This window comes from Caretta caretta, chromosome 24 (genome assembly GCF_965140235.1).
Source record: "Caretta caretta isolate rCarCar2 chromosome 24, rCarCar1.hap1, whole genome shotgun sequence".
NCBI lineage: Eukaryota > Metazoa > Chordata > Testudines > Cheloniidae > Caretta > Caretta caretta.
The window spans coordinates 19,658,732-19,681,802 of NC_134229.1; the positions used below are offsets into that span (position 1 = coordinate 19,658,732).

The 23,071-nt window shown below is 52.2% G+C and overlaps 2 protein-coding genes across 2 annotated transcripts; both read left to right on the forward strand.

Annotated features, from left to right (window-relative positions):
* The first annotated feature begins 6,054 nt into the window (after positions 1 to 6,054).
* On the forward strand, positions 6,055 to 9,830 carry APOC1 (apolipoprotein C1). The gene is made up of 4 exons (XM_048828725.2): positions 6,055 to 6,161; positions 7,317 to 7,393; positions 8,410 to 8,560; positions 9,591 to 9,830. Exons 2-4 carry the CDS (start codon positions 7,339 to 7,341, stop codon positions 9,664 to 9,666), a joined length of 282 nt encoding a protein of 93 aa, XP_048684682.1. The 5' UTR covers positions 6,055 to 6,161; positions 7,317 to 7,338; the 3' UTR covers positions 9,667 to 9,830.
* Positions 9,831 to 12,664: 2,834 nt separating this feature from the next.
* Positions 12,665 to 22,765, forward strand: APOC2 (apolipoprotein C2). Its single transcript, XM_048828737.1, has 5 exons — positions 12,665 to 12,694; positions 17,304 to 17,354; positions 18,483 to 18,548; positions 20,405 to 20,534; positions 22,506 to 22,765. Exons 1-5 carry the CDS (start codon positions 12,679 to 12,681, stop codon positions 22,594 to 22,596), a joined length of 354 nt encoding a protein of 117 aa, XP_048684694.1. The 5' UTR covers positions 12,665 to 12,678; the 3' UTR covers positions 22,597 to 22,765.
* Positions 22,766 to 23,071: the final 306 nt, after the last annotated feature.

The following is a 23,071-nucleotide window of genomic DNA, read 5'->3' on the forward strand; positions in this document are numbered from 1 at the left end:
TGGATGGTTCTCTGGGGTGTGGGGTGGAAGTCAAAAAGGTTCCTTCTCCCTTTACTCATGCTCAAATAAATTGGTTAGTCTCTAAGGTGCCACAAGTACTCCTTTTCTCCCTTTACTGTAATAGCAAACAAACCAGCTGTTTTTGTGATGCCAGAGACCCAGGGAACGAGCACACGTAGGTTATAAACATCCCCCACTGTGCCCTGGAGCACAGCTGCCTGTGGGCCTCTCAGCCCAAGCTGTGACTGTTCAACACACATTTATATTGGCTTCATCACAACCACAACTTTTCTAAGCACTGGGGAAACTTCCTCTGGCAAACCAAAGTTCCGCTCCTGCCCCAGCATTTCAGCCCACACTTTCTAGGAGAGCAGCGGCCTTTATTAGCCTTGTTATTCCAGCTAAGCTCATGTCATTTGGGCATGCAAATGTGAGCCGGTGGGGTGCCGAGTGCCTTTGACAATCTGGCCCTAATTCAGGAATTCCATTCTGCCTCCAAAAGGAAAAGGAGTACTTGTGGCACCTTAGAGACTAACCAATTTATTTGAGCATGCTCAAATAAATTGGTTAGTCTCTAAGGTGCCACAAGTACTCCTTTTCTTTTTGCGAATACAGACTAACACGGCTGTTACTCTGAATTCTGCCTCCAGTTTCAGCTGGGTTTAAGTTCACATTGTCTCCCGAAGGGCTGGTGTTCTGTAGTGTTAAACAGCCCCACACCCCTCCCCACAGGCAGCTCAGGACAACGGGACCCTGTATAAACAGCCCCCCGGTGCCCTGCCCCACCCCACAGGCAGCTGCCACTCCGCTCAGGACAAGAAGACCCTGTATAAACAGCCCCCCATGCCCCACCCAAGAGGCAGCTGCATTTTAGTGCCAGAAGAGGGGACCCTGGATAAACAGCCCCCATGCCCTAGGCTTCATCTCAGTGCTGGGGGAGGGGGTCCCTGTGTAAACAGACCCTCTCATTTCTGGGCTCCACATACAAGTTGGGGGTGAAATGTCTCTGCTGATTCTGGCGTGACCGCCCAAGCCCCATTGCAGGTTGTGCCAGGCAGCTGTGGCTCCATGCAGACAGCAGCCTGATGCCTTTCCTGCCCCCCCATGCCCTCCCTCAGACATAATTTGCCATTGCCCTCTGCACCATCCACAGTGACTCACACCACTGGCTATTGCTGCTGGTCTCACCTGCTGGTGCTTTGCACTCACTGTGCCCTGGCAGAGAAGACTGGACAGAAGTGACATCTTCAGAACAGGTTTCAGAGGGGTAGCTGTGTTAGTCTGTACCAGTAAAACCACAAGGACTCCTCGTTGTTTGTACCTTCAGAACAGGGGCTAGCTAGGCAGCATAGGCCTCAGTTTACATTAGTGAAAAGTGGATGCACTTCCTTTTTCTGGTGTGAGCAACCACACAGTGGGGCAGGGAGCTGGGCACAGGCTTTTATCTTCCCCTGTTCTCAGCAGCTGCAAAGCCACCTCACAAACAGCTGATATTTTGCTAAGGCAGAGGCATCACCAGGGTCCACTGTCACACACACACGCTTCCAAGTGCTGAGTGTCGGAGCAAGTTTTGACTCTTGGGAAGATATGCCGTGTGGCTGTTAGTTTGGGACTATGCAAATTCTGCATAGAGGCAGCTTTGGGAGCCAGGGAGCTGTGCAAGGCAGAGTGGCGCCATGGGAACTGGTGGTGATTCCTGGGAGAAGGGCTTTCCCTACGTATTGTTTGCCCACCACTGTTCCAGGACTAGCTGTAGGTGGGTAAACAAAGCCGGTTCAACTTAAACTGTATCCAGGTTCCATGTCACAGCTTTCTGTCCACTAATAATCTGACATGCAGGGCCTGGGACACCTGCTGCCACTGTCTGGAAGAGATGCACTGTACTGGGTTCAGTGCAGGGGGAACTGGGTGAAAGAATGTGGCCTGTTTTAGACTGGATAGAATGGTCCCATCTGGGCTTACGCTCAGGCTCTGTGAGTGTAATGCTGACAGACCCCGGTTGTTGGCAGGCAGGATCGAACCTGGGACCTCAGTGCATGAGTCTCTACAGCAGGAACTAGCAGTCTCATTTTCTCTCTCTTTCTCTAAGTGGTCTCAGTGCCGCTAGATGGGGGACAACGCCACACCCAGGAGGTGTGTAGGTTACATGAGCACCCAACCCCTGCTGTAGCCCAGGGCTGTGGGTTTGGCGCTCGGGCACGTCTGGGGCATTTCTAGGCCAAGCCTTTGGAACGTGCTGGGGCCACCTGACTTTGTTTTCCAGCCAGCGCTGGGGTTTGGCTTGTGAATGACTCAGCCGCGGCCTGAGCTTTCACAATCCGAAACCTCAAGCTGAAAAAAGAAAACGCCAGGGAGGGGAAGATGGAATTGGGTTTCTCAGCAAAAACGAAGCATTTCTCAATGCAGGCTGCTTATAAGAGAAGAAGGAGCTGGCGATACAGACCCTGCCAGGAGCGGTTCCTAGCGGGCAGAGCTCAAGCAGCCTGGAGAAGAGCGTGTGCGACTGCGGGGGGATGAACTGAGCTTCAGAGCAGTGAAGGCAGATAACCTCCAGCTCTGGCAGGGCTCCTCCCAGCCAGGCCCCACAGGGACCCCTTTGTGCTGCCTCCAGCCTGGGGAGCCCAACTGGGGCTGGGCCTACCCCAGTGGAGTTGGGCGGAGTCAGTGATGGAGCTGGCATCTCCTGGGGTGGGGAACTGGCCAGTGGGGGAAGGACTCGGGCTCCGCATGGGCTGCATTTCCTTTTCCTGGCCACAGGAATTTCCCCTGGTGTGGAGGGGCTGAACACTGCAAATGCCTGAGGGGGAGGAAGGGGAAGGGGGAGGGAGAGGCAGCTGCAGAGGAGACAAAAAAGAGATTCCTTTGGGAAAGGTGTTGGGAAACAAGTCCTAACAGTGGGTGCTGAGGGGGGGAGAGATGGAGGAGGGGGCGAGGTGGGGGGTTGATCGTAGGGTTGCCAGTTTTGTTTGGAGTCTGGATTCCAGGGAGAAACTGTTGAATTGGAATTCATTTGCAAATTGGATACAATTAACTTAGGCTTGAATAGAGACTGGGAGTGGCTAAGTCATTATGCAAGGTAACCTATTTCCCCTTGTTTTTTCCTACCCCCCCCCCCCAGACGTTCTTGTTAAACTCTGGATTTGTGCTGGAAATGGCCCACCTTGATTATCATACACATTGTAAGGAGAGGTTTCAGAGTAACAGCCGTGTTAGTCTGTATTCGGAAAAAGAAAAGGAGACTAACCAATTTATTTGAGCATGAGCTTTCGTGAGCTACGAAAGCTCATGCTGAAATAAATTGGTTAGTTTCTAAGGTGCCACAAGTACTCCTTTTTTTTTATTGTAAGGAGAGTGATCACTTTAGATAAGCTATTACCAGCAGGAGAGTGGGGTGGGGGGAGGTATTTTTTCATGCTTTGTGTGTATAAAAAGATCTTCTACACTTTCCACAGTATGCATCCGATGAAGTGAGCTGTAGCTCACGAAAGCTTATGCTCAAATAAATTGGTTAGTCTCTAAGGTGACCCAAGTACTCCTAATCTTTAATTAAAGATTAAGCTTTAATTCCTATAACCTCCAGGACAATTCCTGGAGGGTTGGCAACACTAGGGGAGTCCACTCCCAGGGAGGAGGGCTAGGGCTCTGTGGGCTGGGGGAGGGGCTGGGAGCCCCAGATCTGGGGGGGGGCTGTGAGCGCAGGGAATCACTTGCCCGTGGGAAGTGTCAGGAGAGCCATCACTCCGGCTATGCTGGGCCCGCTGACAATGGAGTTTTCCAGCAGCCTCTCCAGCCAAACCACCTCCACTCCTAAACCAGGTTGCCCAGGGCAGACGCAGGCCAAACCAGCAGGAGCCTGGCTCAGTTCACAGGGCTCCTGGCAGCGGCAGGCAGTGAACGCTCTTAGTGCAACTCGGCCAAATGGGTCTAGGCCTGTCCCCAAAGGCTCCGGGAAACCTCCAAGTCCACAGGCCTTGGCTCAGAGACAGCATCTGCAGGTGGGGCCGGCTGGGTCAGTCACTGCCTGGCCCTCTGCCCCTGGGGGTGGTAGGGTGACCACACAGCAAATGTGAAAAATCAGGACGGGGGTGGGGGGGTAACAGGAGCCTATATAAGAAAAAGACCCAAAAATTGGGACTGTCCCTATAAAATCGGGACATCTCGTCACCCTAGGGGGTGGGTGGGTAGACTAGAGGGGATGTCCCTGTAGGTGGGCATCAACCCTTGATGATAATAACAGCCCCCCCCAGGGCATGCATGGACTGTAGGGGATGAGCCCCCCTAACCTCCGGGGAGGAACAGACTGTAGGGGACCATCCCAGCCCCTGCCCCCTGAAGCCCCTTTCCCTCCCTCCCACTGCACTTTTTCTTTTATCCTGGCCTGACTGACTTTCTTTAACCTCCCCACTGTGCCTGTCTGTCTGTGTCCATCTCTCTCTGCAGAAGTGGCATCAGTTTCACTGAAGCTGTGGTTTTCCGTAGGTTTGTTTAAGGTGGTAAAAATATGGATGAAGCTGAACTGAAATGACTCCTGAGCTTGCAGCATTTGGTGTGTTTTCTTACATCTCCAGCTCCTGGAGTCCTGTGATGTATGGGAGATTCTTGGCTTTAATTTAAACAAATCCAGTACATTTCTGGCCCCCTGGCTTTGGAGAAAAGTACCAGTACAGGCTCATATACCAGAGGGCAAAGCAGGAGGCAGTGCTGGGGGCAGAGGGGATATAGCTCTGAAGGCACAGCAGCGAGAGCAGGGGCTGCTGACTGGGCACCCAGTTCCAGCAGCAGCAGAGAAGTTAGCCCGAGGTAGCCTGTGTCCCCACCCACCAGGGCATGCTGTCCAGGGCAGGAGGGTCTGGGGCTTCCCACAGAAGCCTGGACTGACCCGCTCTGGCCCAGGTTCCTGGGACCCTCCCCCTGCGGTCACTGCTCCCCAGGACTCCGCTGGCTCCGAATACAGGTCCCTCTGCCTGGGCAGCTTTTACTGGTTGCAAGCAGCCAGCACTCTGGCCTCTGAGCTGGTCAGGGGGCGGGGCCACAGAGAGGGATGGGGCCTCGTGGCAAGGAGAGGTACAGCTCACCAATTTTGTCTGGCCCATCTCAGCCCCCCCACCCCCACTAGGAAGAGGCTGGTGCTTCCCATGGGGCAAAGGCACAATATTATCATTATTTTTATTACCACAAAGCTCAGGCACCCTAGTACCCCACTGTGTCAGGTGCTGCACAGCCAGAGCAAAGAGCTGGTCCCTGCCCCACGGAGCTTACAGTCCAAGTATCAGAGGAGAGACACCACCAGGGCAGGGGGGGTGGCGAGCACAAGACAACACAGAGACAATAACGGAGCAGAGCCCAACAGGTATTGGGGTTTACAGCTTCATGACTTTTCAGCTGAGCTCCTGTTTCTTTGGGGTCCGGCGAATGCGATTAGCCTACGTGGGGCTGGCGATCCCCAAGGGCACTAGTGTAAGCCCCCCCAGCTAAATAAACGCTTCTGGAGGATACTAACAGGGAATCCCAGCTGACACACTGGGTGTGACCCCCCACCCTGCTGCACCTGGGGGGAGGGGGTAGCTTGGTCTGTGCTAGGCACAGGAGGGACAGTGCAAACTAGGCACTGGAGGGACACACTGGCCCTTCCCCGCCCCATGCTGATTGTCTGTTTGCTCCACCCCCACCCCCCTTTCCCATCTTCACTCCGCCCCTGCCCCTCACCGCCCCTGCCTTTTCCCCCTCACCCCCTTCCCTTTTCTTCTCATTTAGCTGATCTCCTCCTACTAAACCCAGCCAAGACTAGACACCATGAACATGCCATTTGTGGCCAGTACTTTGGTCACGGGCTGGGGCTGTCTGGCAGGCCCTGTCCCCCACGCTGTTTGTGCAGCGCTCAGCACAACGGGGCCCTGGTCTTGGGGGTCCTTAGGCATGGCCATGAGCTCCTTGATTTGTAATAACAGCTCTTCCCCCACCCCTGGTTGCTCCCCAGCTGGGTTTTCATTTCCCCATGGCACAGACTAATAATTAAGAGGCCTTGGAAGAGCAGGGAGGGAGGGGTCAGGTTTCCCCCCCACCAGGCAGAGGGGGCGGATGACGGAGGCAGGATGGTTTATAGGGAGCTGGAGCTCGGGAAGCTGCATCCCAGCTCCGGAGATTGCTTAATTCCAGCTGCAGTGAGTGGGGCTAGGGTGGCGTGTGGAGGCAGTGGGACTGGAGGGGTGCACAAAGAGGGGAATGGGGGCTTGTTCGCCAAGATGGGGGACCTGGTGGGGAGGGCAGGGAGCTCAGTGGAGTGAGGACGGGTAGAGGGGTCTGGGGGATGCATTTGAGCGGACTGCAGGCTTGGGGCTGTAACTCCCTGAGTGGAAGAACCCACTTCCCTCTGGCATTAACTTGACCTCCCCAGAGGATATGGGGCAAATAGGGACCTGTGGGGTATGTGTGGGGCGGGGAATGTGGGGGGAGAGACAGAGATTCTTGTGGGGAACAGGGCACTGTGCAGAGAGAACCAAGGGGGGAGGAGAGGAGGTTTGTGGGATGTGTGGGGTTCATGGAGGTGTTTGTGGGGGGCATGATAATGTGGGAGTAGAGGGAGGCAGTTGGGGTCCATGTGCGATTTGGGGGGGGTGTCTATCCGGGGGAGATGGGACCAATTCAGGTTCAGGGGAGGCAGTGGGGTCCATGTGGGGTTAGGGGGGTGTCAGTGTGGGGGGGCACTGCAGGATCAGGGAAAGAAGTGGGGTCTGTGGGGGAGAGGCAGTGGGGCCCATGTGGGGTTGAGGCAGGTCTGTGGGGGGGCACTGCAGGATCAGGGGAGGAGTGGGGTCTGTGTGGGGGGAGGTAGTGGGGTCCGTGTGGGGTGCGGGAGTGTCTGTGCAGGGGGGGACCAGTGGTACTGGAACAATTTTTATACTGGGGATGCTGAGAGCCATTGAACCAAACTGTAAACATGGGCTATAATGGAAACTACTTCAAGCCAGAGGGTGCAGCAGCAGCCCTAGTTCTAGCAGCTAGGGGGGGACCACGGTAGGATTAGGGGAGGCAGTGGAGTCCATGGGGGGGTGTTCGTGGGGGGGCACTGCAGGGTCAGGGGAGGAGTGGGGTCTGTGTGGGGCGAGACAGAGGGGTCCATGTGGGGCTGCAGGGGTGTCTGTGCAGGGGGGCACTGCAGGATCAGGGGAGGAAGTGGGGTCCATGTGGGGTTGGGTGGGTGTCTCGGCGAGGGCCGTGTAATCCGCAGCCAGAGGCACTGGCTAGGTCCCTACCCCAGGGTAGGTCAGTGCATTTGGGACCAGTCTCGAGGTCACATCCTCCCCCCCTCTGCACAGGGACACACCAAGTCCAGTGACCATGCGGCCTGCAGTGTCCATTTCTCTGATCCTCGTGGCTCTGACGGTCCTGGCAGGTAAGAGCCCCGATTCCTCAGGGAAACAGAGCTGGGTCAATGGGGGTCTCAGAGCCTGGGGGAGGAGATTGTGCGTGTGAGAGGGGAGGGAGAGAGCCAGGGGAAGGGTGTGGGCCAGGGTGAGAGAGGAGCAGGGAGCATGTCAGACCAGTCTATCCAGTCTCTGCCTCGCCCATGGTGGGCAGCACTGATCTTTGCTGCGTGTTCATGCAGCGCCCGCCCCCATGGGACCAACAGCTGCCCTAGCAACACCTCAGTAGAGATTATAAATAACTCTGTGGCTCAGGGATGCCGGGGATCTTGTCAGCAACAGTGGGGCTCATTGAAACCAGGGCCATGCGTTTTGCACCTGCAGTGTGCCACGTGTGTGTGCACGTGCATGCAATGTGCCAGGGTGTGCATGCATGTGTGCAATGTGCCGTGTGTGTGTAAAACCACAAACAGGAGCAGCTCCACATCTGAAGCAAATTACATCTCTGAGCTGCCAGAACCAAACAGTAGCCCTGAGACTTCTGAAAAAAGCTAAAATCTCCACAGGCTGCTACTCAGCAACCCAGCTCCAACCACCCCAGCGTCTGTGTGGAGTCTGGGGTGGGCAGGGCTGAGGGAGCGCGATGGGTGGTCTGGCATTTAAAGGGGATCAAGGGTGATTAACCTCAAGCAACACAAAGTCTCCCAGGGGCTCCAGAGCCAGGTACCAGAAGCAGAAAAGCTAACTGTGAAAAGGGCTGAGAATTCACCCCGTGACAAGCGTGTTTCAGAGACTATGGGGAAACACCCCCAAGGCACAGAATGACGAGATCAGGGCCCCACCGTGCTGGGCACTGGACTGACACAAAGAGCTGACCATGTACATGCACACACCCCCCTGGCACCTTGCTCACATGGGCACACACACAAACACCCCTCCTCCTCCAGCACATTGCACGAGCACGCTCACAAACACACGCCCTGGCACACTGCACGGGTGTGGTGAGTCGAGTTTAGGCTGTAGGCATTCTCCGTCTCCCTTTCAGACTCCGCTCAGGCTCAACCGACAGAGCTAACCCTGTCCGAAAAGTTTGAGAACTTCCAGAACAGGCTGCAGGCCTTTGCTGACAGCATTGCAGATAGAACCAAAGCTGCCTTCCAAGAACTGCATCACAGCGAGCTGAGCGAAAAGACCCGGTGAGTCACAGGGGCCTCGGTGTGGCGGCAGGGCTCCTGCAGAAACCAGTGACACTGCGACTGTCACCTGGAGCTAAGCAGAGGTGGGGCCTGTTCCAGGCTTGGCTGGGAGGCTGCAGGAAGAGTTTGTACTGGGGGGAGGGGGAGGTGCTGCAGGAGATGCTCTTCCCAGCCCACCCACACAATCAGCTCCAGCCAATTGTGCAGTGCCATGACCCCCCTGCTCTGGTCTCACAGGACAGTTGACATTGTAAATGATGTTGACATTTAAATTAGCACTGCTGAGCATGAGTTAACTCCTCAGTGAGATCCCCTGCAGGCTTTCTGCAGACTCAGGCAGATGTCACTGCGCTGGTCACGCTTGGGACAGATCCCCCCTCTCGGAGCTCAGGCAGGGACTGGCGCTCACTCTGTGTGCGCTGCACCTGGCAAAGGAGCACCAGACCTCAGTCAGGGCCGGTGCGGTGCTGGCAGGATGGAAGCTTGACCTTGGTCAGGGTCTGTGCAGCGCTTGGTGGCACTATGGGGCCTCTGAGCTAGGTCACTACTGAAATATGAATAATGTATCATGTGAAGCAATCCCACGATTGGGAAGTGTGGCGAAATCCAGCTGGCTGAGAGGCGCAGCAGATAAACTAGTACGATTTAGTTCACAGTTGGGACTGAGCTGGCCTCATTATCCTCACAGCTCCCAGGAGAGGCGGCTACACTAGAAAGGAAACACCCATTCCTTAGTCATGTGTCAAAATCACTGTAATTAACTGTAATTAACTATAACGACCAGGTGGCTGCTGAGATTTGCCAGCATCTACCAGAGGGATGCTGGCTCTGTTAGCTGCTCCTAGACGGTAGTGTCAAAAATCAGGGCAGCTTTGCACTGTTCACAAGGGCAAAGCCCAGGGATTCTCAGCCATCCCCTTTACAAACCTCTCAGTCATTCCCATAGTAGCATCTGTGGAAGTGGGGGGTGAGGAAATGCAGGATCCTAACACACTGGCTGATGTTGCCTCTGCCTCCCCTTGTCTCACAGGAACTGGTTCTCTGAGCAATTCCAGAAGATGAAGGAGAAGTTCAATGAGAAGTTTTCCAGGGACAGATCTGACTGAGAAGGGATTTTTTCTGCAGAGCTCACAGGCAATTCCTGGGGTACTGGTCCCCTTGAAGAGATCATGCTGGGAGGGGAACCCAGGGTTGGCACCCACGTTCCTGTTTTTTATTGCTTTTTTTGTAGCCATGAATAAATGCTCATTGCCTTAGTGCTGGATTTGTATCCAGGGGTTGCTTGGTCGTTCCTGCACAGAACATGCTCATTAGGGAGAGGCCTCAAAATTCTCTCAGTCTCACTTTGCTTTTTCCGTCCTGTTATTCTCAGTGCCCCCTCCCGCTTGTCCCATGGATCACCTGAAATCATTCTGTGGTACCTGGTGTTCATGCAGTTCACATGGCCTCTCATGTGAGCTCCCCTGCTCCTTACCTGTCCCTTATCCAAACTGAGCAGGTTTTGCCTTTCAGTCTCTGCTAACCAAGCCCAGTGATTTCTGTGCCATTGCTCTGAATTCCCTCCAGTTTGTCACCTCTCTGGGCCTGAGACCAGGATTCTAACTGCAGGACACAGCAGAGGGTTTGGGACCTTTCCTGCACCCCCCTGTCACTGTTACAACCTCGTATCTCATGTGCTGGGTATATAGTTCTGCACATATACAGCATGGATCCAAATACAGGTGTGGCCACCGTTCTCCAGCTCTGGTAGCCACATTTTGTAAAGGATGCAGAAAAACTGTAGAGGGTGAAAAAAATAGCTGCAAAAATTATCCAAATACACAAAACTGTTCCTTGAAAAAAAGCCTCACAGGGAGCAACTGAAGGGGGCCAATCTGTTTCACTGATTAAAAAGACTAGCAAGGGGTGACTTGATCGAGGTATAAAAGCACATTCACAGAGGCTGAGAAAATAGCAGGTATTAAAGATCTCTTTTATCCAGCAGAGAAAGGCAGAAAAAGACCCAGCAGCTGGAAGTTAAAGGCAGACACATTTAAATTAGAAACCAGGTGTAAATTTGAACAGTGAAGGCAGTTAACCTTTGGCACAAACTCCCAAGGGAAGTGGAGGATTCTCCATCCCTTGCTGGTGCCTTGCTGGAAGATGCTTTAGTCCAATGCGAGTTATTGGGCTCAGCACAGGGGTAACTGGGGGCAGCTTTCTCCTCACTGTATTTTCCAGTGAATGCTGTAATGATGAAGTGAGCTGTAGCTCACGGAAGCTTATGCTCAAATAAATTGGTTAGTCTCTAAGGTGCCACAAGTCCTCCTTTTCTTTTTTGTGGCCTGTGTTATGCAGGAAGTCAGGCTAGATGATCTGATGGTCCCTTTGGGCTCAGTATTTATTAATCAAGCCAGAGGGTTATTTTTCTAAAGACAGACATTTAGGCGAAAGTGGTGAGGGATGGGGTGTACACAGTAACTCTTCATTTAACGTTGTCCTGGTTAACCTTGTTTGGTTGCTGAGCAATTAGGGAACATGCTCTTTTAAAGTTGCGCAATGCTCCCTTATAACATTGTTTGGCAGCGGCCTGCTCTGTCCACTGCTTGCAGGAAGAGCAGCCCCTTGGAGCGAGCTGGTGGGGGCTTGGAACCAGGGTGGGCCGGCAGTCCCCCTGTCAGCTCCCCGCTCCCCCAAGTTCCCTATGCAGCAGCCGCCCAGCAGGCTTGCAATTGCCGGCAGTTCAGGTGCGCTGCTCCTGCCCTCTGCCTTGGAGCTGCTTCTGGGAGCCTCCTGCTTGCTGTGCGGGGGGAGGGAGAGAAGAGGGGTGCTAATGTCAGGGTGTCCCCCTCCCCCTGCTCCTGCCCCCACTCCTGTACCTCATCTCCACAGAGCAGGGGCGGGGACACGACAAGGCTCAGACTGGAGGGCGCTTTGCGGGCAGCAGCAGCTGTCTCAACTTGCTGATCTACTTAAAAAGGCAGGGTACTTAGAGTGGGGTCAGTGTACTCCCCCCCCACACACACACTGTGTGTCCATCCCCCCCCCACTGTCTCTCTCTGCCATTTTCGGGCTGCCTTGTAGCGTGTGAGGTTACACTAACAACATGTTAACCCTTGAGGGCTCAGCCACGTGCTAGTTCATCATTTAGCAGCAAGGCAACCCCTGGGAAATAGCCCCCCCCCGACTCCTCCACCTCAACCAAGCTTCACAATCCTCATTGCTGTGTGTGATGCATCCGATGAAGTGAGCTGTCGCTCACGAAAGCTCATGCTCAAATAAATTGGTTAGTCTCTAAGGGGCCACAAGTCCTCCTTTGCTTATTGCTGTGTACAGTATTAAATTGTTTGTTTAAAATGTACACTGTATATATATATATATATATTTCATCCCTTTTGCCTTGCCAGACTTAGCGCTCCCTCCTCTAGCAGGGACAGGGCCTGAGGTAAATCAGCCCCACTCTGGAGCGTGTCTGTCTTCCCTCTTCGGGGTTTGTTTCTCAGAGCCTTCCCAGTAGGCCCTGGGGCAGGCCTGAGGAGTGCTCCTCTACCAAACAAAGGGGAAAAGTCTATAATGCACTGAAACAAAAGGGGAATACCTTTCCCTGGCTCCCTAACTGGGGCAGGTGTTCTCCTGTCACTGGCCCCAGGGTATCAGTCTTTCCCCTAAACAGGCACTGGGTTTTGGGTGTCTCCCCTATGGGGAAGGGCACAGTCTCTCACACTGGAGAAGCTTATCTCCCTGCTGCCTCCAGCCTTGTGCAGTTTGTCTCCCTCCCTCCGGAAAGAGGTTTTAACAGGTTTCAGGCCGCCCTTAATTGGACTCAGGTGTCCCTAACTGACCTGAAGTAACCCCTTCCCAGCTTGTAGGAAAAAGGGCCTTTAGCATTCTAGGGCCAACATACCGGTTTTCTTTAAAATGTTTTCCCTGGACCCTAACCCCCCACATTTACATGAATTCTTATGGGGAAATTGGATTCGCTTAACATTCTTTCGCTTAAAGTAGCATTTTTCAGGAGCAGAACTACAACATGTGAATCTCACCATAAAATCTTTAACCCAATAAATACTGACACAAAAGGCAGAGCCTGGACACTAGGGGGCTCTCTAAACTCACCAACAAAGGCAGAACAAGATCTAATGGCCGAGAGTCAAGGTGAGAAAATTTCAAACTGGAAACAAAGCAGGGATTTGTAACAGCGTGAGGGAATAGCCACTGGAACAGCCTCTCTCGGGGTGTCACTTTAAATCAAGACGGGGGTGGGAAAGAGGTCTTTCTTAGCCGCAATCTGCACTGCAAACTTGTGAGCCACATCACATGGCTAGACTGGCCTAACCCTCGCTGTAGACTCTATCGACAGGAGGGGTTCTCCTGTCCTGGGAGGTGGGGTACCTGCGTCGCCAGGAGACGCTCGCCGCTGGTGTAGGTAGCACAGAAGGGGCTAAGAGCGACAGCAGTGCAGGTGTGCAGCTGCAGTTCTGTAAGTGTAGACAAGCCCTTAGATCCAGCACCAATGTCTCGTCTCCATTGCCTGCTGCGTGCACTGACTGCGGGGAAGCGAGTTTGGGTTTGCACTTTGCAGCAGCCTCAGTTCACCCCCAAGGTGGGCTGCCAACACTCCCTCATTTCAAGAGGCAGCCCTTATTTCTTCATCTCTGTCCAACAAGATCGGGAGTTGCTGGGTGCTGCAAAAAGCAGCAAGAAACACCCCCGGCGAATGGAGGCGAGCCGTACTTAGTATTACTATTTATAATAACAATGATGATAACAATATCAGGAGGAGTGCGGGGAGAGGGGCTAAGAAAACAGTCCCTGATTTTGGCAATACAGTGTTGGCACCCCTAACCACAAGTCACTGGGGGTGGCCTGGGTTAAGCAGGTCTGCGGAGATGATCACAGGGCTCCTTTGGGAGGGTCAGCTCCTCAGCTACTGTAAATCACTTTGTGACCCATTTCAGAGTAACAGCCGTGTTAGTCTGTATTCGCAAAAAGAAAAGGAGTACTTGTGGCACCTTAGAGATTAACCAATTTTGGTTAGTCTCGAAGGTGCCACAAGTACTCCTTTTCTTTTTGTGACCCATGTGATTGTGTTTTAAACTGATCCAGAAAAGCTGGTTGATAAATTACCAGGAGCAAATATTGCAAAAGCTCTGAGCAAAGTGACCTTGGGAGCAGGAGTTTAGCTCCCAGCAACCTTATTCTTTGGGATACTTAAATAAACAGCCCTTTGGACCCCCCAGATGTCAGCAGCCTGTCAGAGAGCAGCTGACCTCAGTGTCTCTGCTTGGAGTGCCTGTTCCACACACAGGTTCTGCACTAGTAGCTTTAATTTGGGGTTTTTAATGAGATAGTTACACCAGTACAACCCCGCATGTGGGTGCAGTTATATCGCTATAATGGTGCCTTGTCCTGGTTTGGCTTATTCCCGTTCCATAAGGGAGCAGCCATACAGGCTCCTTTATGCTGCTAGACCTGCCTCCACGGCAGGGCTGTGTGTTGTACCACTTTCAATATACAGGCAGAGTTAAAGTGGTGTGTGTGTGCAGAGAAAGGCTCAGAGCAGCTGATAGATTGTCCCCTCTTTGGGACTGGGCTGTCATCCTGGTCTGGGTGTGTAGGGCATCCTGGCCCATGACTGCCACTCCTTCGCACACGGGCAATGCAAATAACAGGAATTGGGCTGTACTGAGCACGCTGTGTTGAATTGCCCCTTTGGCTACAGAAGGGAGCTGTGGGAAGGGGGTGGTGGGAGTGTGAACCCTGACAGTGTTTGTGCGAGAAGGCACTCTTGTATGCAGCACAGGGATTGTTGATGGGTGAGAGCCCCTTGCATATGGGAAGCTCTAGGATGGGATGGCGGGAGGAACATCTGTGCAGGGGGAGAGAGAGACCAATAATACCTTGCTGTTCTGTGGCACTTTTCACCAGTAAATCTCACTGTGCTTTACAAAGGGGATCAGTATCATTATCACCCTTCCTGTTTGCTGGACTCCTGGCTTCAGTGGAGTAGTGTCCATTGAGACGATGGCCCTGGGGCTCTTTGGAGGAGAGGCATAAGAGGAAGGCACTGGAGGCATAAGGCGATACAGCAACATGACAGGGACACAGAAGGGAGACTAGCTGCTTATCACCCCCTTTCTTAACACAAACTCTGGCTCTGCACATGGCTGGCAGCAGCTGGGAAGCAGTAAAAGGGGCAGTTACCAGGAGCACCCACTGTTCTTAACAAGGGCAGATCAATGGGGGATTCCCTGTAATTCTCAATGGGGAGGGGGAAACAAAGCCTCTTCCTGGGCAGATATCTGATAATATGGTGCAAGGCAGCCAGAGAGAGAGAGGTAGCTAGCGAGATAGATAGGTAGATAGGTAGATGGGAGGTGGAGGTGTGTGTGGATGCATCATTCCCTTTAAGCTGTACCTTTCCATGCCCCCACCCTTCCAGTGGCATTGGTGCCTTCTCTGATCCATGCCCCCCGCACTGTCTGTTGACACTGATCTGTCCCCCAGAGTGTTTGTGTTGCACGATTATTAGTATTCCAGGTTTAGAAGCTGGGGAAGAGTCTGAAGGTTCCAGGACACCCCCTCTTCTCTACAGCTTTGCCTCTGGCATGATGGGCCTCCGCAGCCCCGCCCCCTGGGCTCTCCTGTTGCTCTGTGTCGCCCAGGCTCTGGCTACGAGTTTCGGGGAATGTTACTGCCACTCCGGTAGCGCTACCCGCACTAGCTTTCGTCCAGCTGGCCCAGCTAAACTCGCACCGAAGAAGCAGCTGTGTGAGCTAGAAACCCCGGGCTGCAGCCTACACCCAGCAGCTCACGCTGAAGCCCCTCACTGCAGCGTGACGACCATTGTAGCTGATGCTAGCTAGGCTAGCGCTCCCATGGGTAGGTCTACCTGACTCAAGGAAAAGCCCAGAGCCTTGATGGGCAAAGGTGTCCTTTAAAAATAGTGCGCATGCTCAGCATCTTTGAAGCCTTTCTGGCTGGAGTGTAATTTCACAGGGACCCTGAGAAACAGGAAGCTGGAATGACTCTCCTAGGGTCATGCAACGTTGCTATAGCCATGTTGGTCGAGAATATTAGAGACACCGGGTGGGTGAGGTAGAGGCTTTTATTGGACCAACTTCTGTTGGTGAAAGGGAGAAGCTTTTGAGCTTGCACAGATCACTTACCTCACCTGCCCTGTCTCTCTCAAGGTCACACAGTGAGCCAGGACACCCCCTGCCCACTCTAACCCACTAGACCCCCCTCCCCTCCCACAGCTGGGGATAGAACCCAGGAGTCTTGACTGCCAGCCCATGCTGTGAGGAGGGATGCGTTACTAAGGCCTTGTACACACGGGCACTTTACAGTGCTGCAACTTTCTCACTCAGGGGAGTGAAAAAACACCCCCCTGAGCGCTGCAAGTTTCGGCGCTGTAAAGTGCCCATGTAGACAGTGCCCCAGCGCTGGGAGCTGGGCGTGCTGGAGGTGGTTTTTTTCTATCCCAGCGCTCTGCCACGACTACACAAGCCACGATAAAGTGCGGCCACGGCAGCACTTTAATGTTGCCAGTGAAGACGTGCCGTAAGTCACCAAGAGCACGCTGGCTGTTTAGCCCATCTGTCCACACAAGCGGCATCTGCACGTCCATAATGTCCATGCCAGGGAAATCCCCTAATGGGATGAGGCTTGGGGGAAGAGGTGTGGAAACCAAATAGCCTCAGCATCACTCAGCAGGATGGGATGAGGCCACCCCACCCAGGGCAGAGGCCAAGCACATGGGGCTGAATTGGGACATAAGGGTTTCCTAGACCATATGGGAGTTAATTGTGGCCTAGGCTGCCCCCTTGAACCAGGGCGAATTTCACAATGGAAGGCCTGGCTGGGTCATCCTTGAGCTGCAGTCTCTGGGGCTGGAATCTGCTCTGTTTGAGCCAGGCTGGCTTTGGGGGGCTCTGGACAACACTGAGCCCCAGGCTCAGAGCCCCCTCCAGGAGAGTGTAGAAAACACTGTGCTTCCACTGAAGGGCCTGGGAGGTATCTCTGATGTTTCACTGAGGGGGCCAAGAGTAGGGTCTTGTGGAGAGGCAAGGTGCAGGGAAAAGGCAGGCTGAGCCGGTGGGGAAGTAGGGTGATGGATCTGGGGGGAGTAAGGGAGGGGCAGATCCCACAGGCTGCCTGCTGAGTGGTGGGGGGTTTCCGTGGGGCTGAATTTCCCCACTCACTGAGTCAGTATAATTCTGACTCAGTCCCACTCCTAGGGACATAGGGTGGTGGGGGGGTTGTGTGGCATTGGTCAATCAGTTGCTCTCAGGTCAAAGGGCCAGGCCTGGCTGTGTTTGCTTGGAGTTTGACCTGGGATGGTGAGGTTGTGTCATTGGTGGATCCGATTTTGGGAAAGGGGGGTTAAGAGTTTTCACAAACACTCTATAAATGAGCTGGCCAGAACCTTGGAGCCAGAGTGAGCAGCAGCCTCCAGTCACCCGTGAGTACCTCTCCTGTGGGGTCACACAGCCTGCCTGCCTCTCAGCCTGGACCGTAATGCTCTGGCTCCAAGAGTGCCTGGGGGCTGGAGCAACCTCACACGGGCTGCCCTCTCTGGATTGATATCTCCCCCTGTATCTCTGCATCCTGACCTGGAAAAGCCATGGCTGGGAGCCTAGGGCCCGACAGGGGATTTTCCTAGGAGCACGAAGCCCCAAGGGGTTTGCTTGACTTCCCTGGCCTGCGAGCCCAAGGTTCTGTTTCTCCTTTACCAGCTGTACATGTTTTATTTGGTTTGTAGGTTTCTGTGCCTTGCTCGAGTCTCAGGAAGGAGCCACGCTCTCTACAACAGGTATGGTCCCTAGTCACCCCAAGACCTGGATCCCTCTGCCAGCCCAATGGAATTGGAAGCTAGATACATTCAGGCCAGTAACCATACAGTGAGAGGGACTGGGGACAGATGTGGGGATCCCCCTCCTTGATGTCTGTGAACAGAGCACAGACATCTCATCGCTCTGGCTTACCCAGGGCCAGGAGGATACACGAGTCACTGGGAGGGCTTCTGGCCGGGGTTATGCAGGAGGCCAGACTCCCTGCTGATTTCAAATCAATGAATGTCTGAATCTGCACCCCATGCCCTGTGTTGTGTTTTACATGTGTGGAAAGTGTGTGTGCAAAGTTCCCATCCCAATTTAGCAGGGTTCCCATCCACTTTGTAGGTGCAAATGGCAGGACTGGGCGCAGGGCAGCACAGGGAATCAGCTCCCAGGAAGATGCTGGCACCTTGGTCTCTCCTGGTCACTGCCTTGAATACACAACAGTTTAGTCTCCTGAGGACTGAGATGCTTTGGTTTAACTAAAGTCTCTGGACTCAATAGACGAGTGTCTGGATTAAACTGAATGGAGCGTGCTATACAGGAGTTCAGACTGGATGATCTATTGGTCTCTTTTGGCCTTAAACTCTATGAGACAGGGAAATACTGGGTGCACAATCAGCCTGTGGAACTCCCTGCCACAAGAGGGCACTGAGGACAAGAGCTCAGCAGGATTCTGACAGGGATGGGACGTTGCAATGGAGAACATGAATATCCAGAGCTGTGATAAGGATTTAAAAAATGGGAGGTTTGGCACTGCCCTGCTATGGGACTCTCTCACAGAGTCAGGTGGGGATGCCCACCTGGCGTGTGTTGCTGATAGAGGTAGGAGGCTGGGCTGGATCGATGTGACTCAGGTGGGGAATCCCAACAGTGTTCCAGGAACTATGCTGTAGGGAACAATCCTGAGCCAGTTTTGTGGGCCTGGGGTGTGGGCTGGGTGGGAGCTTGCCATTCTTGATGTCCACTGGTGTGAGCTCGGCCCCTGTGCAATAAGTGAGGGTGGGAGGAAGGGACTAGGCTCAGCAATGTCCACTCTGACTTTCTGCGCACACACCCAGTGCAGAGGGAGAAAGTGGCATTAACCTGAGGGTTTTATTTTCCAGCAAATATGGGGCAGATGGATCTGAAAATTGCAGTGGCCTTCATCCTGCTGCTGTTTCTCTGCACCGGTAAGAGATGCTGGCGTGTGGTAGAATCCCTGAAGCCGGAGATGCAGGTTAAACTCCTCCTGATGATGTCGAGAGAGATGATGTCTCCTTGAGTTCCCCTACTCCAGAGCACGTTACTCTTCCTTCTCCCCATTTCCTGTCTAGGGGTTGTATCCAGGCCCAGGGGAAACCTGAGGACGCAGCCCAATATTTGCCAAAGTGGCTGCTGATTTTAGGGCCTGATTTTCAGAGCTGCTGAGCTCCTGGCGCTCCCCCAGCTTTCCCTGGAGTTATGGGCTGCTCAGCCCTAGACTTCCTCTTCATGGTTTTCTTCAAAAAATTTTCCCAAAACGTTTTTTTCGCTAGAACAGAAATTTCTAAGGAAATGTCCACTTTCAATGACATTTCTTGGATTTTTGCCCAAAACTGAACATTTTTTGGTCCCTAACAACTGGAAGCCAAAAACCAATAACAACAAAGTTACAGTTAAAAAATGAGAAACTGGAGAATGAACGTAAAGAAAAAATTTGAATCAAATTTTTTCATGCAAACAAATGCCAGTTCTCTGCTAGCCGCAGAATGAGTTGCCCTAAAGCACTGGTCTGCTCTCATCCTGGGAGTCTGTCAGAGCAGCATGTCTCAGCCTTTCCTCAGCAGTGACCCCTTATTCAAAATAAAAGTGATCCCCTACGGGTACAAAAGTGGGAGTAAAAAATGATAACAGTGTTAAGCTTGTAGAATACTATGGCTCATTTGATCTTACACATCTAGACAGTTTTGGCAAGCATAAAGTTATTCTGGAAATGCTATTTTCTTTGCTTTAGAATTGTGATACAATTGTTCCGCTCTACAACACAATTTAGAATTATAATACAATTTTCAATGTCCCACAACCCCCCTCATTTGCCTGCCAAGACCCTTCTGGGGCTTGCAACCCACCCGCTGATAAACATTGTGTTAGTTCTGTGGTGCATCTGAGCAATGGCTGCCTCTCCTCGCTTGTGTTTAGCATGTCACTCACACACCAGAAGTGGAGGCTTTCATCTGTCCGGCCGGAACTAGGCTGATTTCCCTTCTGCATTAAACACAAACCCCCATCCAGCCAGTGTTTGCTGTTGCGTGTTGGTGCATGAACAGCATCTTGCGAGGTGCAAGAATGGTACTGGGATATTTGTGACAGGTGCTTTGCACATCAAGGGATCACGAGGATTCAGCTTTTCCAGTTTGTCTCCTGTATCAGAGGGGTAGCCGTGTTAGTCTGTATCCACAAAAACAACGAGGAGTCCAGTGGCACCTTAAAGACTAACAGATTTTTTTGGGCATAAGCTTTCGTGGGTAAAAAAAACCCACTTCTTCAGAGGCATGGAGTGAAAATTATAGATACAGGCATAAGTATACTGACACATGAAGAGAAGGAGAACCAGTGCTGACAAGGCCAATTCAATCAAGGTGGATGTGGTCCACTCCCAATAATTGATGAGGAGGTGTCAATACCAAGAGAGGGAAAATTGCTTTTGTAGTGAGCCAGCCACTCTCAGTCCCTATTCAAACCCAAATTAATGGTGTTAAGTTTGTAAATGAATTGTAGCTTGGTAGTTTCTCTTTGCAGTCTGTTTTTGAAGTTTTTTTGTTGAAGGATGGCTACTTTTAAACCTGTTATTGAATGTCCAGGAAGATAGAAGTGTGCTCCTACTGGCTTTTGTATGTTTCTATTCCTGATGTCTGATTTGTGTCCATTTATTCTTTTATGTAGAGACTGTCCAGTTTGGCCAATGTTTGTCTCCTGTCTTTCCAATACCAGTGTAAAAACAGCTACCTTCCTGGGCATGGCCCCTCCTCCCCTAGAGAGACCTGAGCCCCATTTTCTGTCTCTGCAGAGGCTGCCAGTTATCGGCTGCAGAAGCGAGAGGCTCAGGACTCATTCTCCCAGATCCAGGAGGTTGCCAAGAGTTACTGGGAACGGCTGAATTCAGTGGTCCAGGGCTGGCTGGACAGTGTCAAATCTTGGTAAGGGGAAGGCAGAGTGCAAGTGTAACCCACACCCCTCCTGGGTGTGGTGTTCTGTCCCATATAGTGGCACCAAGACCACTTAGAGAGAGAGATAAAATGAGTCTGCTCTACAGCCTTAGCTAAGAGCCAGTTGTCTTTTAGCTCATGTGGTAGATAGAGACTCATGCACTAAACTCCATAGGTCCCAGTTCGATCCCACCCGCTGACAACAAGGTTCTGTCAGTGTTACACAAACAGAGATTAAATCTGGAGGAAGCCACCAGCGGGCCAGTGTTTCCAGGCAGCATTACTGGGAACAGACACCCCCCCAGAGGGAGTGGTTTGGGAGGTGGTGGTCTCTGGCTCCCCATAGACAGAGGGTTTGCTCTGTCAGTGCCACAAAGCCCTGGAGAGTCCCATGTGGTTACAATCCTGGGCGCACACAAAGGCAAAGAGCATGCACTAGTTGTGACCTAACAGCCCCTCCCCATTCCTGAGGGCTGATTCTCAATCACTTCTTTCCTGTGACTGGGCCAGGCTCTCTGGCAGGCAGGTTAAAGCTGCCTTTGTGGTTCCTGAAGTTTGAAACTCTGCCGGGTCCAGCTCAGGCCCTGGTGTGGCTGCTTTAATATATGCAGATGATACAAAACTACTCAAGATAGTTAAGTCCCAAACAGACTGCGAAGAGCCACAAAAGGATCTCACAAAACTGGGTGATTGGGCAACAAAATGGCAGATGAAATTCAATGTTGATCTGTGCAAAGTAATGCACATTGGAAAACATCATCCCAACTATACATATAAAATGATGGGGTCTAAATTAGCTATTACCACGCGAGAAAGAGATCTTAGAGTTACTGTGGATAGTTCTCTGAAAACATCCACCCAATGTGCAGCGGCAGTCAAAAAGCTAACAGAATGTTGGGAATCATTAAGAAAGGGATAGATAATAAGACAGAAAATATATTGCCTTTGTATAAATCCATGGTACACCCACATCTTGAATACTGCGTGCAGATGTGGTCGCCCCGTCTCAAAAAAGATATATTGGAATTGGAAAATGTTCAGAAAAGGATAACAAAAATGATTAAGGGCATGGAATGGCTGCCATAAGAGGAGAGATTAATAAGACTGGGACTTTTCAGCTTGGAAAAGATGACTAAGGGTGGAATATGATAGAGGTCTATAAACTCATGACTGGTGTGGAGAAAGTAAATAAGGAATTGTTATTTACTCCTTCTCATAACACAAGAACTAGGGGTCACCAAATGAAATTAATAGGCAGCAGGTTTAAAACAAACAAAAGGAAGTATTTTTTTACACAACGCGCAGTCAGCCTGTGGAACTCCCTGCCAGAGAAGGTTGTGAAGGCCAAGACTATAACAAGGTTAAAAAAAGAACTAGACAAGTTCATGGAGGATAGATCCATCAATGGCTATTAGCCAGGATGGGCAGGGATGGTATCCCTAACCTCTGTTTGCTAGAAGCTGTAAATGGGTAACAGGGGATGGATCACTTGATGATTACCTGTTCTGTTCATTCCCTCTGGGGCACCTGGCATTGGCCACTATCAGAAGACAGGATACTGGGTTAGATGGACCTTTGCTCTGACCCAGTGTGGCTGTTCTTATGCTCTACTTCTCATGGCTCTCTCGGCCCTGGGAAGCAGAGATGGATGCTGTGGCTCCAACTAGGCATTCTGTCCTATTTGGGAAGGTCCTCTGAGCAGGGGGCATTAACAGGCAGTTGTCTCCACCTATCTGAAGCCCCTCTATGCTGCCCGAATGGCATGAAAGGGCCCTAGGGTGCATAGGAAGCAGGGCCCATGTGTCAGCAATTTTCAGGGCTCCATGGCTGGATTTGGTGCTGGTTTTACTCTAACCATGGACTGTATTTAATAACAATGCTGACAGTGCAGACCATCCTGCAGGGACCAGGGTCCAGCCCTCTCATGTGGCGTCTCCTCCTCCTCTTCACTTTCCTTCCCAGGGACATCTATGAAAAAACCACATCGGCTGCAGGGACCTACACAGAAATCCTGAAGGACCAGGTTTACCATTGGTGGCATGGGGAGCAGTAACATAGGCTGCTGTCCACCCCATCCCCATCCCCTCCCCGCTACCATTCCTACAGTGACAAGCCGGCAAGGATAGCGAGCGGGTTCCTCTGTGTTCATATTTGTTTATGTGCTGACACTTTTCTGCTTACCGAGTCAATAAAGCAAATTCCCTTTTGCCTTGTTCCATTCACTGCTGTGTGTGTGGATCTGTGAGCGACACAGAACTTGGTGTATATGGGGCTCACTCAGAGTCTCAATTATAACTGCACCTCCCATCCCATTATCCCTGTCTTCAGATATTGGGAGGAAACTGAGGCACAGCGAGGGTACCTGAGAAGGAGTAAAGTGCAGAGGAGGAACAGAACTCACAAATCCTGACTCCCCCACTCATTTTCCACCAAGTTGAGAATAGGACCCAGGCGTCCTGGCTCCCAGCCCCCTTCACTCTAATCGTTAGAACCCACTCCACCCAAGCATCAGGCATAGAACCCAGGCA